This window comes from Antrostomus carolinensis, unplaced genomic scaffold, assembly GCF_000700745.2.
Source record: "Antrostomus carolinensis isolate BGI_N321 unplaced genomic scaffold, ASM70074v2 scaffold2172, whole genome shotgun sequence".
Taxonomy (NCBI): domain Eukaryota; kingdom Metazoa; phylum Chordata; class Aves; order Caprimulgiformes; family Caprimulgidae; genus Antrostomus; species Antrostomus carolinensis.
In genome coordinates, this window is record NW_010301462.1 from 42,505 (window position 1) to 60,327 (window position 17,823).

A 17,823-nucleotide genomic window follows, 5' to 3' on the forward strand; every position below is an offset into this window, starting at 1 on the left:
TGGATAGCAGTATATCTGTTATCCAAGCCCTTACTATCTTCAGGGATGACAAGCTACCAGACAAATATACTGGTTCAATGGAAAAAGACTCTTAAAAAACCAGGTAACTATAAATGGTGCAAGTACAAGGAATACCATTATTCTGATATTGCCTTGAATAAAGTCTCTTCTGGGAAAAATACCTTATGAGAGGTAAACAAAACCCTAACCCAACAGCTTGGAAGGTCTTTCATGGAGCCGTTCCAGGACTACTTTCAGACAGCTGGAAACTTAAGAAAACAACAAAAAGTTGAAAGAATCATAGCTGAAGCTTTAAAAATGGGAAATAAAGTGAGCACAATCCATTCTTGTAATATACTCCAGCCAACTTAACCAGACAGTAGTATAAAAAGATTTTCAAAGACAACAGATCATGGACTTCATTAACTCTTTTGAATGGAATTGTGAGAGTTATTAGGAAAACTCCTGAGAGAGAAAAGGTTGAGTCCACAGTTAAAGATTCAGAGGCAGATTCTGGAAAGGCTATATACAAATGGAGCAATTACTGAAGATTAATCACAAATCACTTGATCATATGTGTTGATTTGGTGGCTGCAGTGGAAAAAAAAAACAAAGTTGCAAAGGGAATTATAGGGAATCCTCTGCAGAGTCCTTAAAGGGTTTCTTGGAATTCTCTGGAGAGGGAAGATTTTTGGTCCATGATGACATGTACTACAATCAGGTCAAACTAATAAAATTAAGGGAGGTTACTGAATCTGGGCCTTAGGACTGAAAATTTAAGAGGCTATCTTCAGACTTAACAACCCTTGCTAGAAACTATCCTTAATGTTTTCCTTTGAACAGCTTTGTTAATGTTAATAATTAGTTACAGACCAAATCAAGCTTTAGAATCTTTGTCAGTACAGAGTTTTAGAGTACAGTATTCCTAGTAGTCTCCATTTCAGTTAACATACAAATTCGAGCTTTTCTCTAAGACGAAAATCTGCACAACAGTAAGTCTATTAATGCATTCTGAACTAAAACAACATCTTCAGTTAAAGTTACAATGACTTTAACTCTCACACATACAGGCACATGAAAAAAATGCTATTTTGAATTAGCCACACAGAAATGAGTTAAAAAGAAAAATGAAAAAAATGGAACAAATTTTCCAAGCTGAAATGTTTTAGTCCAGCACATACAGAATATGAGGGGGGAAAAGATAAGCAGGGATGTTCACTAGCAGCTAAGGTTACAAAAATTCCCACGGAGGATATCTATTCACCTGTCGTCCTTTTGGTTGTGTTGTCGATGGCAAGTCCTGCAGAATAAAGTCAACCCAGGAGAAGAAATTTTCATTTTACTTTTTAAGGGTATACAACACCATTTGTTAGTGATTCATACAACATTACAGTAAAATGGTAAGTCAGACAAAAGTATAAAGCATTGATCTGAGTTTAGAAATATTTCTTTTCTTAAAGAAAAATCAAACCCAGGCTGTTTAGCAGCAAGCTGAAGAAAGCAGGTAAAAAGTTTAAGCAGATAGAGAATGTGCTTTTTAATAAATAATTCAGCATCTTCAACACAAAAGCACTGTCAAGTGAAAGAGGCTCTTTATGTGAATGTCTCTTCCACTTAATACTTAGTCTTGTTTTTAAAAGAGAGGATGGCTATTATAAATATTAAAAATTTCTACATTAAAAATATATAATGTGATTAATTGTGCCAAGGAATAAGATTGTAACTACTAATTGTGTTACAAAGTCAATTTCATTCTCAAAAATTTCTTAAATTTTTCATCTGCACAGTTTTTTTTCCCATTATATTAATTAATAAGCACTTTACCTTGTGGCAAATAATTTCTAAGTTGTAATTTTTTCAATAGTTAAAGGAATAGTTACTCAGGTTTGGTTTTTGTTTTTTTTTTTAGCTAGTTCCATGAACTCATGATATTGACAGCACTCTTGCTGAAGGAACTTGCATGTACAGTTATTACATTGGTCCAAACAATGACAAATGATAAACAACACAAATTTTAACATTAATATACTTTAGAAAAACAGGAGATCAACAGCACCTTTCTACCTGAATAAATACTAAAGAGAAGTACTTTGTGTTAAAGATGTGATGATAATAGCTTGGTTTGTAGTGCAGTTTAAAGCCACTTCCTTTTGCTTTTCATATCCAGGCAAGGCTCATATTTCACAAAGTATGTGCACGTACCACAACAGCAGAGGGCACACCAATTCGTTAACTCAGATAGCGGAAACCAGTACACGTTCCAGAGGCCTCTCAAAACACAAAACTTAAAAAGAGTCTAAAATGTCTTGAAATACCAACTGCACAGTTATTCTTTCTTCAAACACTGCTTCCAAAATTCAGAATGGAAATAAAACTTCTACTTTAAACCTTTGCTTAGTTTTGAGGAAAATGCTAACAATGCTTTAAGGATGACGGAACTGTCACATTACAGTTATTAACACTTAATTCACTATATGGCTTTTAATGAGAATAATACGTTGGAAAAAAACCCTTAAAAAAAGAAAATGGGGAGTTACATATGTAATAACCTTGCTTCTATCAGCAGGACAAAATTTGCCACTGACCACACGATAAGTAAAACAGTAATGGCAGATGAGCACCAACAAAACTTTCACACTTTCTCTGTGTGGAACTGGAAATCTTACCGAAACAGAATTGTTAGTGCTGCTATGACCATTAGCTGGGGACTGTCTGGATGTAGAGGGGGAATCTCTCTGAAATAAGACACAAGGTTCATTAACAACACAACACTATCACAGGAACACAGATATATTTAAAAGAACAGTTACATCCACAGCCTTATAACCATTTATTTAGCTGCTTCATCTGTGAGTTTCCACACTACAAACTCCATAAATCTGAAAAGTTTTTCCATAGTTTAAGATTCAGGTTTGACATTTTGATGTATCCTAGGTAATAACTTTTTATATTGCCTTAGCAATCAAACAGCTTTTTAATTGCTAAGTATCTGGGACCACTGAGAGCTCATGTGGCTGACAATACTAAAGGCCATTAGTCATACTGGTGTCTTTGTTAAAGGTAATTACCTGAAAGTTATAGGCTGAATAATACTTTGAATAGAATGAGGCACATACTCCACTTCAAAGATGCTTCTAAATCTTTTTTCAGCTAAGCGGTGGAGCGAATAGAATGAGGCACATACTCCAAAGATGCTTCTAAATCTTTTTTCAGCTAAGCGGTGGAGGTCAGCGTCCATCAGTTTCTACTCTGTGAGATGAATCTTTCTGCAGTGCCTCCAAGACACTGAAGCTAACACCTGAGAAGGTGTTCAGTATAACTTGACTATCTAGACTTCCCAACCTTGTCTAGCCTCAGGCCAAATAACAAAACAGTAGTTTTTTGGAAACTTGCTCTTGTTGAAGCAAGTTGAAGCACCATAGCTGAAGCCTTAGAAGAAACAATCACAATTATTTCCAAATGATGGCAAAACTAGTTTCCTGCAGATTCCTTGTTCTTTAGGTGCAGATTATGAATGATAAATCAATGCATTTGAGATGCAATCCTATAGCAGAAATCAATTATATCTACTAGATGTGTCCTGATCAAAGTAGATTCTGACAAGAATAGCTAGAATAATGACACTCTTGCCAGACCCACAAACCACCCCCCCCAAAAAAAAAAACAGAGAGAGACTTTCTAAAAACCTGAAAATACATTTCAATCTCAGTCTTGCTCAAGGAAACTTTCTGGCAGTAATTTTAATACAAATGTAAAAAAGTTTTAAGACTATAAAAAGTCTTATAGTCTGAGCACTAATGGAAAAACTACAAGACTAAAGGAAGAAGTCCATGGTGATTACCACCAGATTTTTAAAATCTCATATATATAAAGGCTTTTTTTCTTAATGAAACAACGTAAGTGTTTCACAAAGATAATCTGAAACATAAAGGATGTTTATAAGGAAAGTTTTTTTGTAAAAAAAAAACCCCAACAAAACAAAACCAACAAATGAGTACTTCCCTTTCCATTCTCACACATCTGATTCTATTAAAAAGTTTCTTGGGGTATTTTGTCAGTACAAAGTAAGAATGCAAATGCAGTCAGAGCAAAATGCTTACTCGGTTGGAGAAAGATGAAATGTACAAACAGCATACGCAGTCATCAGCCATAAGAAGAAAGTGTTGCAATACTTACTTAAGTTCATATTTACATAAGCCTGTAATTACCTGCACATCTGAAGCAGAAAACACAACATCCTGGCCACTGTGTTATCTAGATATCTGAATAACTCAGGCCATTTGCCACACCAGTGACTAAACAGGTCATCTCACAGTAAATGGGCTGATCAAATTTTCATAAAAGGGAATTAATAAGTATTATTTTTTCAAGCAAAGTCTACTCCATGAAATAGAAAGCTTGGTCACTGAATAGAAGGCATGGGTGCAGCAAAACCCACAAATCCCTAAGAAACTTGAAATTATTCAGTTGATATTTTGGAAACTGCCTAGTGACCCTGAAGTACCATGACATACTATAAGGACAAGACTTCCCTAAATATGCAAAAGTGGTTTAATATTTAGAAAAAACCCACTACCACACTTCTCTTAAATGCCTTCAAAAGAAGAAAAGTATGGTAAATGAAATACAAATCTCATTTATTCAAAAAAATAACATATTGCCCCCTGCTTTGGCATATATGGACAGATTCTAGAAAAAAGGCAGATCACCTCTGATTCTATTAATATTTAATTTTTATTATTCAAGATTAACAAGATATTTTGCAATCCAATTATGTGATCATGGTAGGAGCCTCAAAAAAAACCCTAGTTATTGTTTCTGTTTCATATTCTTCTTCTGGTAAAACTATACTATATAAGCACCAGTCCATGACTTAAGGAAGCAGGGGAACCAAATATAAATCTGTACTGAAATATTGCAAAAAAATACCTTAACTAGCGAGATTATACTAGTGAAGACCCAATATCCCTGAATTTATCCTGCTACAAAGCATGAGAAGCAAGCTTTCTGTGTCTTGGTAGAGTCATTCAACATTCATTTTTAGCCTTTACCAATGGTTAAGAATTTGATTCATCATTTGAATCACAATCCTGAAAAATTATGTGAAAAAAATTCTCTCTGTACCAAAGGACTAGTGATGCTTTAATAGGATGATTTAAAAATATTGGCTTTTTGTGTACACTTGTAACAGCTGAAAATCTAGCCAAAACCATAGTGTGGCTGAACAGGTGGAACATACTCAGCCACCTCTGATTAAATGAATGCTAAATGCCACAAAGTGTGATAATTAGACATGCTTAATTTTTCCTCTGTCTTTGATCACACATTTCTAGTTTTGCTTTTTTTTCCAAAGGAAAGTGAGAATCTATTTTCCTCTCTTCTGTGAAATAAATAGTCATGAAGAACCTAAGGACACAAAGCTAAGGAAAAGAGATGACATGCTACCATTAAAATGACACCTAATGGCGTTAATTAGGAGCTGTATGCTGAATTATTTTTTCCAAATAATCATCCTCCTAGCAGGTCTATAGTTTCACCAGTTCCTGTATTTTAATATTGGGAAGTGAGATTATCTTTTATTATTACTGCTGTTTACAGCACAGAAGTCAATATATAAATTTGTCGGCACACTCCGTAATTCCTATTTGAGTTTTTTTTTTTAAAAGCCTTTGTATTTCATGAAAAACTTTTATATTTATACCTTTTAAGAAAACTGACCTCAGAGGTCAAAATTTGTCAAACCTTCTACCTATAAAACCTTTTAGTTCTTGTTGACTTCTATTAGAATTAGAGCAGGCAACCAAAAAGTAGTAATTTTCTTCTTGCAAACAGATTGTTCTGACAATCACAATAGCAATTTCTGTGTGTTTTAGCATCTGCTGAGACACAAACACAATTAGGGTGAAATCACAGGTCTAATTAAGATAAGGTCCTTGACTTCAACAGGGATTGTGATTTCACTCTTGGAATTCTAATTTGGGAACTGTTTGCGCAGTTAAGCATGTGGCACAGGAAGACTGGCATCATCTACGTAGTGCATATGCCATCCGTATGCTTAAATTGGAACAGTATCTCTCAAGTAGCCATTTTCTAGAATTTAATTCCCTGCAGTTGCCATCTGGAACATAACTTTGTGAGCAGAAGGGAATTAAACATTACTGTGCAAAAACCATAATATCAAGTTTCTAGTTCAACAAGAACTAACTCTAAAGCTGTTTTTCTTCTGTAATGACAAATACCATTTTTTCATGGAAACATAATATTAAGCCACATGTAACTGTTACAGACAACCATCACAAATTTACCTCAATAGGGTTATACAGAAACAGATTCTTCAATTAACCCTTAACAGCCCAAAGCAGTAAAACAATGCTTAATGCCTAAAAAAAGGAGTATTGTTCTTCATCTTAAGAACTTCAATAGACATCCTGGAGAATGAGTTTAAATTGTAATTTTTTTAAAAGGGGCTTCCTAAATGCATGAATTTAGGATCCCCTTTCCTATTTTGTTCTTTTTAAATAGGCTGTAAAGAGTTAGTTAAGGTGCTGATGAGATGAATATGAAGGCAGGGTTGAGTAGGTAGGTGGGACCTACTCGTGTTCCGTTATCTTTGTTGTAAAATTGGTGTGCGTGATCTAACAGGACAGGCAGAAACAATTTCCCAGAAAGCAGTAACATTCAGCCATCAGCAGGCAGTTAGTTATAGGACTGAGGAAGAAATGGGAGGGTTCGTTAGATTCATTACCTCACAGGATGAAGACTGCGTGCGATAACTTGGCACAATCTTAAAAGTAATACTTCCACGCATTTCCCTCTGCAAAAAGAGAAGCATTTCTTTAATGACTAAGACAGTGAAGATAAAATGTCTAAATCATTAATGCTTGAAAGGAAAGTATCATAGTTCAAGAGCGACAGTATGTTTTCCTAAAGTAAATATTCAGAAAAGCTAAAATGCTATGGCAAATTCGTCATTTCACTTATAAACAAACATTTAAATCGTCTCTCATTATCTAAAATATAAACATACAGTATTAGTTTGTGCCAGACTAGTTTTTGAATAGTTAGAACCTAGAGCTTTATTTTAAGGTGACAGATTCAGATGTGTAGGTTCCTTCCATGTCAGTCTTTTCTTTGTAGCTATATTCTTGTGATCTGCAGAGTCTTTGCTACTAAAGTGATATTTTCTTCCCTTTAATCATACATGTTAAATAGCAAAAGCATATTCACAGTTTCTGGAAAGCTGCATGTTACTGAACTAAAGGTAGAATAAGAATATTCTTAACAAGTATATAAGAATATTCTTAACAAGCAGCAACTGCAGAACAGCAGCAGATTGTGGCAACATATTTGCTCAGCCATGAATTCTTAAATGACACTTTGAATACAAGTGCCACCACATGTCTGACAACTGCAGGACTTGATCTGGGCAAAAAGGTAAGCAGATCACTTCAAGTGATCTTGGGAGTTTTCCCCCCTTTCTCTCTTTGGCTGGCTTACTGTGACCCAAGATGTGCTATTTGCCTGGACTCACTTTAACTTGTCTATATGGTTGGACTCCATGATCTCAAAGGTCTTTTCCAACCAAATGATTTTATGATTCTATATGGCTCTGGACACAACAAAAGGGTTAGTGATATCATCCAAGATCCCAAGGTTAGGGTTGCATGAAGAAAAATTTGCAAGTGTTATGGAGTATCAAACTGACTCTCTAAGCAAGACCCAGCACAGAGTTTTCCTGCAAAAAGCCAGACTGAGATTGAAATAATTTTTTTCTTTGGAACATCAATAACCATGAGCCACAACAATTATAAACTGAAAGAAGGGATGTTCCAGCTACATATAAGGAACTCATTTTTCCCTTTGATAAAAATTAAGTATTGAAATAGGTTGACCAAAGAGGCACCTGTCCTGTAAAATCTCTGTCCCTGGATATTTTCCAGGCTTAACTAGGCAAAGTTCTGAGCAACTTGGGCTGCATTCAGTGTTGACCCTGCTTTGTGCAGGGGATCGGACTGGAGGCCTCCTGAGATTACTTCCAACCTGAACAGTTCTATGATTTATTGTCTTTGTATTTGTGTAGCAATTATATCAATAGTCAAGAAAAGCTTATTTTCTCTCACAGTATACTCAGTGACTACACTTGGTGCAGACTGAAGATTTAAAATAAGGGCACGATGTTTATAGACTAACTTGGGATGAGTTAGTTACTTCTTCCCCCCTTGGGGATAGGAGGGAAGCAGTAGTTTTTCTGTTATGTCCACTAGAGAGACGAGAAGAAACTCCTGCATTTCAGCAAAGAAAACTTGGGCATTAGAAAAAAACTTTCTAAAATGTAGAAGAGAGACATTAAAGACAACTGCCTGGAGAATTTGGGAACCTCCATTACTCAAGTTTTTTTAAGAGCTGGTCAGACATACATCTGTTGGAATGGTTGGGTGTCAATGATCCTTTCCCTGGACTAAATGGAATAAATAAAATGACACCTAGAGGTGCCTTTTACCATTCCTGTGTATAAGGTGCAAAAAAGCCACCACTAAAAAACAGGGGAGAGCCTGTAGAAGGCTTTAACAGCTGAACATAGGAAGATTTTGTGTTACATGTACCTGTAGTCTATCAAGAATAAAAGGGAGAAGTCGCAATGCAATTTACATAGAAGTTTTGTCAAAATAAGACAGGCACGTTTATAAAAAACATGAGGAAGATTCCAGGCACTTACAAGCATTTTTTGTAGTTGTTCTACAGTTTGATTTGCCACACTGATTCCGTTTATTTCTCGGATTTCATCCCCTACATGTAGCGTACCTGCAGAATTAACAAAACACACAGTCACCTCAAATATGTTTTTAGAAACTGAGATAACTAAGACAGTACTAATATTCATACAAAGGCATAAAAATGAAACAACATTGAAATAAGTTTTCTGGCTAGATTCAGAAAAGGACTTTGGTAGCTATGTATTAGCAACCAAAGATAGCAAATCTGTCTTTCTGTGTGTGCAGTCAATACACCAGCATGAGATGCCCAGGCACCCTATATATAAAGTCCCTTATAAGGACACTGTAAAAACCCACACATTGAAAAGAGTCACCGGCAACTAGTCAGCTGGAAAAGTTCAACAGAGACATTCATGCAGTATTTAATCAGATGACTACTTAATGCAGTTTGGCTTCTGGACAGCATTTTAATTTTATCTGTCAGACTGCTGTATTTTTTAATTTCTCTGATTCTGATTTGGCATAGTTATAGTATGCATTTTCTCTATGTAGACTTGACTTCAGCTTGAATGTAAATGCTTGGCATGACTACCTACAATGTCATATGATGAAAGAACTATCTACTTAGCTTAGGCAAGTCATAAACTGACCTGCTGAAGCGATGGTAATGGCATGCTACAATGTGGCTCTAAGACACTACAAAAGCTCAACAGGGAGGAGGCAGTGAATGAATTAATCATCCTCGGGATCAGAAGCAACCTAAGAGGTTCTTTTTAGATGATAATTTCTGACTTAAGTAGCTCAAGCCCACCTAATTCTCTATCAGTTCTCAAAAAAACCCCCAAACTTCCATGGTTGATTATTAGCCAGATGTTTTTCATATATAATGAAATATGATAAGACTGTTTACTTCTTTCTGCTGTATGATTTAAGTAACTTGTGCAAATATCCTTTTCTAAATACCGTACCTAATACAATTACTGTACTTAATATAATAATCTTACTTGGAAAGCTAGCAACTGGCAAATAGTTTCTAAACTAAAGCATATCTATGGAAAATTACCCCAAAAAAATCAATTGACTAGAATACCGAAAAAATCCTTAAAATTCTTTTCCCAAACCAAACTAGTAAGATTTTCCAAAGAATACCATGCAAGCAAAACTTTCAGCTGGACAAACGTATGAAAATCAAACTGTGCGCCTGCTAAACACAAGCACAGCGTGAACCGAGGAGAATCCTGAAAAGATCTGTTGCTATGATTCCTTCTGGGCTCTCTTCTGCAAAACAGAAGCTCATTTGGCAGTGCAACAGGAGGGAGACCAAAGTTTACAAAAACTTTCAGTACTCTCAAGAGTTAGTCCTTCATCCACATTAAATGCTCCAAACAATCCTACAGGAGCTGATCTGCTGATAGTGAAATGATAAAAAAGGACTCATCACAATTCTTCTTCCACTCTTCAGTGGAAAAATGATCACAATTAATAGTTTACTGAATGTGAATGCAACAGTCTTGCATGTGAATTTCAAATTAATCTAGTTCACATCTAGAATATGAATGACCAAATCTCTAGTGAAACACCTTGAAAGTTCCGTTTCGGCAGACTTTGTTAGGAAAGCATACAATATCTAATTCTTAAAAAAATATTCTAAAAAAAATGAGGCTCTCTTGTTGACTGTATCATGCCAAAATTAAATTGTGTTTGAAGTGAGTGTAATTGTTACTAAACAATAATATTGAATCAGGAAGAGTATATGCCCTGGAATATTATAAAGATTCTCTATCATTATTCAAAATACAAATCTGATGAAATTAAATATTAGAATGAGAATCAGACTCAGTAATATCCCTGTTGAATCAGGAAGAGTATATGTCCTGGAATATTATAAAAATTCTCTATCATTCAAAATACAAATCTGATGGAATTAAATATAGAATGAGAATCAGACTCAGTAATATCCCTGAATCAAGTAATTTCAATAGTGCACTTAAATAAAATTGCCTCTTCTGGAATGTTTCCCATTTCTGTTACTCTGACAGAAGTGAATTTTATTGTGTTCATGCTTGGAATGGAGCAGTATACATAAAAGTTGGGAATAAAGCATGCACATTTAGCAGTAAATGGTGATTCTGTTTTGAGGAGTGGATGCACTGATAAACCACAGGAAGACATTTTCAATCTGAGGGAAGAGGCTTTTATTATTTGCAGAAACTTTTTACTCTTTACAAATATTCTTTTTGGAAAAGAGTATTCTTGACATCTTTGAATAATGAGTCTTCCATACCATTTGTAGCTCCCACGATACCTATGCTTAATCATCTAATTCTGTTTGCTTTTGGTTCCTTTTCTATTGACAGTGCAGTGTTTATTTAGAACTTAAGCTATTAGTGACTTATTGATGTATAACACATCTGTAATAACAAAGAATGGAAGTATTTCTGGAATAAATGATTTCCTTCTTTGTCTTTGCAAGACAGAGTGAAGACAGTTTTAGGAAGCATGTGCTCCTGCTCTGCACAGAAGTATGAGAAATCCTACCCTATTAGGAAGAAGATGGAACAAATTCTTGGGATTCCCTATTTGGAAACATGTTTTGTAGCCAAAAGAAAACTTTGTAGCTTGGAAAATTAAAGGCTGTATAATCGTATTTTCACCAAGTCATCACATATATTTTGTTAGAATTGAATAAACCTTATCAGGGGTATCGGTGTTTTAAAAATTGGTGTGAGTTTTACATTAAGTCACTTTGAGAATGTAGCATAGACAATGTACAACTGCTGTTTTTCTGGTGAGGTTAAATGGGCAGCCAGTAAGTCCTCTGTCTTCTTTGGAAATCTTTTAAAATGCCATATTGGGACCTCTCCTTAAACATATCTTAAGAATGAATTAGCGTTGAAGCACATATGCCCCAAAACCAGCCAGAAGTAAAAAACCCATGGGTTAAGATACTGAGAGCTGCTGAGAACTCAGGCTATATGCAGATCCCCTGAAAATAATATTTACAGTAAGAGTAGTCTAAACAGAATCCACAGGTAAAAAGTGAATGGACAACTGAACTAAATTAAGGCACAGACACATAAGTGAAAGCCAAGACATAATTAAAAGCCTGAGATCTAAGATACAATTCTTTTACTTATCCTAAAAAAGCAGGCAAGTCAACAAAAAGACAATTTTTAATGACCAAAACTTATGTTTCATTTTCATTGAGCTGAATCCTCTGGAAGGTGCAAGTAGGTAGCACCCTTACAAGCCTACCTTCCCACTTCAACTCCTCCACCTTTTGAATAAGGACAACTGTAATCAGCATGACTAGATATAGCTGGCATGCAGATAAGAGGCAGACTCCACAGCAGCTACTCTTTCGTGACTGGGAATTGTGCAGTTTGTACTTAATATTGCTAGACCTGAAATGATACAGTTCCTGTCACCCGCCCAGTAGATCTATTGCTGTCAGTCATTGCCGTTATTGACCAGCAGTTTTCCATACAGCAAGAGTATACAGCAGAAACAACATTTAAAAAACCTGAAACAAAAGCCACAGAGCCCATCAACAGGATTCAAAGACATGTTGTAGTTGAGATCACTGTCAACTTACATTTGTGTTGTTCTGTTCAGCAAAAACATTCTAAATATAGGTAAGTTGAACAAAGCAGCAAAGCTAAGAGGCATCTAGAGCACTAACAAAATTAGAAACATTAAAAAAAGATGAAAATACTACAGAAACACTGAAGTATAGTTAAGTTTCGAACTAAACCTACGTACAGAAGAGCTACCTTAGTTAGATGAAGCACATATAGAATAGGTTAAATTTCCCAAGTTTTTAGAAATAACTAAAAAGAAAAGAATGGGGTTTCAATGGGCATAGTTGGATTTTTTACCCAGTTTTAACAGGTTTTAAAAGTTTTATTACCCCTATTATGGAACAGAGTCATGTGAAATAATCCACCTGCAGAGGATCATGACCACCTAAGTCGAAGAAGATCTTCCTGCGAATCTTAGAGCAATCTCCTTTTAGAGTTTACCTTCAGAAGCCAAATAAATTTCAATTCAGAGAGTCTTCTAAAAGAAAATAGAAATCTATATGAACTGCATCTTTGCTTGTATGAAAAGTTTCTTTCCTGCTTCTTGACAGGTTTGATCATATCAAGGAGACTAAGTGAATATATCAGGGAAACAGTCGCTGTACCATTTCCCTGCTTTATCTTCCTAATTACCTGTTCCTAGCTTCCTCTGAAATAGAACAGTAGGCTAGAGGGAACTTTGGTCTGACAAATGATGAAAGTTTCTGTGGTCATCAAAAGAAAAAGATGGCAAACTGGAAAAACTAAAGTAACCCTCTTAAGGATGCTATCTAAACTTGCAGCTAACAACCTAACAGGGAAGTTCATCTCTTTAAAGCAGGACAAAGCCCAACTATTTTGTGACCTCTGATCTGGACACATAAAATCGAAAAAAGGAGAAGACTGGACATGAGAAAATATGCATGTTTGCAAGGTTTGCTGTAGTAGTGAAAACTGAAAATAAAGATTCAAGTTCTAGGCACAAGAAATACTTTTATTTAAAAAATAATTTTTATGAGCCTCAACATGAAAAGAACAAAGATCCTCAAGAACTGTGTGAGAATAAATGGAGAAGTTTAGTTCTTTCATATTTGCAAGAAAGGATTTTTTTTTTTTTAAACAAAAGATTAAATAAGTACAGCTCCAGAAATTATTGACATTTCAATCTCTTACTGAGCTACACTCCCATTATCCTAATTAAGGCCTAAATGAAATATAATAGGCCCTCATCATAAAACACTGGCAGATATCTGCAACTGGAAGGTAACAAAGACAGTTAACAGGACTCCATCCAGATACAGAGGTACACTACAATGGAACAGTAGTGATCAAAATGAAGAGCATGTATCTTTACACAGTTTGTACAAAATGTTTGAAGACAAAACTATTCAATGACACATGATTACCTTGCCGGTGAATCATTCCTCCATGCATAATTCTTGCCACAATGCAATGGTTCAGCTCATTCATTTTTAAAGTTATTCCCTAGAGAAAATAAATGTTTATACTGTTAAAATAAAACATTAAGCAGTGTGATTCTTGAGTGGTTAAGAACAGTCAATTTCTTAAAAGCTTGTAGGCAGGCTATAAATTTTAAGTTAAAACTTTGCCACTCACTTAAATATGAGCAATGAAAACAGATGTTATTTCTAAGTGAAGATGCAATACTTTAATATATGAGCATATAAGATTTTGCTTTGTTAAAAATATGATTTTGTATTGAAATGCAAAATGTCCAGTTTGGTTTGAAGCCTAATCTGCTGTAACTGCTACAAGGTTGTTTTTAAATAAAAACAGCTCTAGTGGTACAGCAGTGGTATGAATGCACACATAGCATTTTAAGTTAAGGATATACACAGGAGGAGAAGTATCTACAATGGTTGCTGAACTATTCCAATTATACTGACAACCCTACCTCAAAGTGCAGAAGCTGTCATTAAAATCATTATAATACTAGTCTTTACCAGTACAGAGTCAAGAAAAATACTGAGGTTCTCTCCATACCATTGGCTCATCTGTGTTCTTCTGGAACTGCACCAGTCGAACTCGTGTTACATTCTCCATATCCATGTCACCGTTGGCGCTTTCTGGAGAATCTCCGTTTAGGTATGGAGAGGTGGGAGGAGGTGTAACTCTCAGCGCTTCATCACTGTAAACTTCATGTGCCACTACATCATGAGTTTGAAGTAAGGCCTAAAGGATATTACACGAAGAAAATATCAGACTTCCATCATCCTTGATGCCCCTTACTCATTCCTTACAAGTATTTTTGAAGCTTTTCAGAAATTAAAGGAAATAAAAAATATTTGTGCCTCACTGTCCATATAGGAACTTTTCCCTTAAAGGTGTCTAAAATAAACTTCATCAGACTGCAAATGCATACACACATACCTAGCCTTTAAAGTCTGGATGACTAAACTTGATTTTCTACTGTAGATACCTCAATGAGAATGACACTAATTCCCCCTCCCTCATCTCCTCAACACCTGCAAGGTGTCAGAATGAAGCCATCTTTACTTACGTGCACAGACACAGAAGTAGGAAACTACCTGTCTGAGAAAGCTGTTCTATAATAATTACTCTAGTAAAATGGAGAGGTATTCAGATCCCCTGGTATTTCATTCTAATAAAGACACACCATGGATTGCTATTGACTGAAAGAATGAAATACTGGTTTTCGTTGTTTACTAGCATAATCACTTCCATATTTCCCCCTTCCTCTGGAGCACAACCACACTCAGTTCAAAATACCTGATAAAAATGACAATCTAAACCAACAAACTGCTTAAATACTACCTTAGCTTTACTCTGTTTCTTGATGCAAAAAATGGTACAAGATATAATTGATTAAATTAATTTAAATATATTTGATAAGCAGAACAACTGAGTGTGTAAGAACTCTAAGAAAGGGCAAAGACATGAAGCCTGTATAACTGTAAGAAGTGTAACACAGAAGTGTAACAAGATAAAACTTGTACAAAGTGCAAACATTTGCAAAGCAGTATGCAATAGTAACAGCCTTTTTTATGGTATGACATTCCACTGTTCTCCAGGATGTCTTTAAGAGCCCCATATCACATCCATTTCACATTTGCATTCAACTCTTAATAATGAAATAATGAGTATATTATAGTTAGCTTGTTCTGTCCAAAAACTAAATACAATTTATATGTGAAGATGCTAGTTCTACTCCTATACTAACTCATCAAGGACTAGAGATAGATCCTGCCTCTATACCCAAAGGGCTGTGTTTCTCAGGTAAGGACTGGTAAATCAAGCCTAGTTCTTACAATATCTCAACAATAGTAGAGATACCACCTCATTAGGTCAGTCTATATTATAGTTAACATCTTGTTAATTTTCATTTACATGCTCATAGCTCTTAACTTGCAAAATCCATCAGTCTTGCAAGGCTTGAGATTGATCATCTAAAATTTGTTTTGGCAGAGAAATCTGTCTCTGCAATGTCTTAGTATTCAACTAAAATGTTTAAACAGAACTTAAACTGAAAAAAGTTATAAAAGAACTTCCCTACAAGATGTATTTCTGAAGTGGGAACCAAGGCAGAAATATGATTTTCATGGCCTCTACAAAATCCCAAATTTGTTCCCAAGGTAGCACTTCTAAAGTGTACTACGTCATAAAAGATAACTTCATAAACCATTTAAGTTCCTTTTCCTTAAATCAGTTTCAAACTATATTTGGGAAATCAGCATTATAACGATGGGATGGAATTCCCTAAACCAGCAATGTTCTGCCCACATTCCCTCATATTTTCCCAGTGTTTCAAGCCCACTTACACAAATACTATTTTTAGTTAAGTACCTGTGGAATAATTACTGGAGGCAACTTAAAAATCAGAAAATGGCCTTGTTCATACACTAGGGAAAGGTATAATGTTGAAGAAGATCCCAGGGAACAAATAATCCTCAAGTTTGTCTTCCAGATAGCCTGGTCTGCGTATCAATATGAGGGATGGAAAAGGGTGGAAACTCATTCACTAACCCCTGTAGTTACTGAGATGGACCTCTGGCACCAAGGGACTGATATGCTCAGCTGATGGGCTGAGCCTCTCTTCCCCCTCAAAGGGACACCTTTGGGTAAGATTTACACTTTCCCAAGGACTTTCTTGGAAACTTAGAAATCTCTAGATAATTGTTTTACTAGCTTTGTGCTTTTTGTAATTTGTAACCTTAATGCTTGTATTTACCTCTGCAGACAGTAGATTATCACCGGCAATCCACATGGATGTGTATTATTCCAGGTGCTTTATTAAAGTGCCTTATTCACCTATTGACTCGCTGCACAATTTCTCACTGGGCGCCGCCTGACAGGCTGTGAAAGTCCAGAGGTGGTGACTGGACAGCAGGTGCAGGGCACTATCTAGTGAATCTGGAATTAATGCACCTGGACTTGTAGTGCCACATCGAACTGTGCCTGTCTGTAACCAGCCATGCCAGACCCCCCGCCACGGGATGCCACTAAATTCTGCAGGTTTAGCCATGTGAGTCCATAAATTGTGGGTATGGGAGTGCAGCGCACTATCAAGTGAGTCTGCTGTTGTCAGACTTGTAGTGCTAAACTGGGCATCACTCAGGATCTAAGCCCAGCCGCCCCCAGCTCCTCCAGTTATCTGAGGATGAGCTGGAACACAAGGGGGCTTATTTCCTGCCAAATTGCTTTACTACCCCTTTCACGCAACAGTACCAACCTGTATCCGCATTTTCTGTTTTTTATCTTATTTTGTTAACCACTAAGCTCAAACTTGCAACAATGCCTCTACATTACTCTGTACTACTGAAGCAGCAATTGATATTAGTGATCTGCACTGTATATACAAGTTAAATCACTTTAATTAAATCAGTTCTTAATTTGATTTATTTAATTGGGGGTAAACTTACGTGTGAATACTCCTATACAGTTTAGAGATTTAGCTTAATTCTCATTCTAGTATCTGAAAACTGTTTGCAGTTGTATCAGGTAAGACATGAGCAGCCACGTGCAATCTTGCCTTAGCTGTGGCTTCTACCAAAAAAAATCCATTCTAGGAGTGAGTGTGGTCTTGGCTTTGCAGACAGGCAGTCTCTAACAGAGTAGGAGGATCTTCTGTGCTTCCTTCAACTCAATCTGCTCAAAGCTACTTACCTAACTTGATGTATCTGCCTTTGTTATACTCTCCACACTTTAATATTACTTTTCTCATGTAATTCAAGGCCTTACGTTTGTTTCACATCAAATGCTTGCTTTGCTTTACACTATATTTTTAGCAATAATATACACTTCGTAGGAGCTTAAAATACAGTAATTGAAACATTTTTAAAGGTTCATACTTATACTAGATGACTTCTGAATGTGTTAACAAAAATTAACACAAATTCAGAAACGTCAGATATTAAAGTACAGCAAGCTCAATTTAAATACTGAAAACATTTAATATAATGACTGCTATTGGACTTTACTTAAATATACTGGTTTTCATGCATTTCTGTTAATTTTTATAATTTATATTTTTTTTCCCGTCTCTTTCCTTTGCAGAACATGACGATCCT

General features: G+C 35.7%; 1 protein-coding gene across 2 annotated transcripts in view; it reads right to left on the reverse strand.

Annotated features, from left to right (window-relative positions):
• Nucleotides 1-17,823, reverse strand: part of CASK (calcium/calmodulin dependent serine protein kinase) — a 149,938-nt gene that overhangs the window by 20,791 nt on the left and 111,324 nt on the right. For both annotated transcript variants that reach the window (XM_010163449.1, XM_029083886.1), the window contains 6 exons: nt 14,279-14,467; nt 13,681-13,759; nt 8,717-8,802; nt 6,746-6,814; nt 2,667-2,735; nt 1,265-1,300 (listed from right to left, as the gene is read on the reverse strand). In XM_010163449.1, coding sequence (XP_010161751.1) covers nt 1,265-1,300; nt 2,667-2,735; nt 6,746-6,814; nt 8,717-8,802; nt 13,681-13,759; nt 14,279-14,467 — 528 coding nt within the window. The remainder of the gene's footprint in view (nt 1-1,264; nt 1,301-2,666; nt 2,736-6,745; nt 6,815-8,716; nt 8,803-13,680; nt 13,760-14,278; nt 14,468-17,823) is intronic.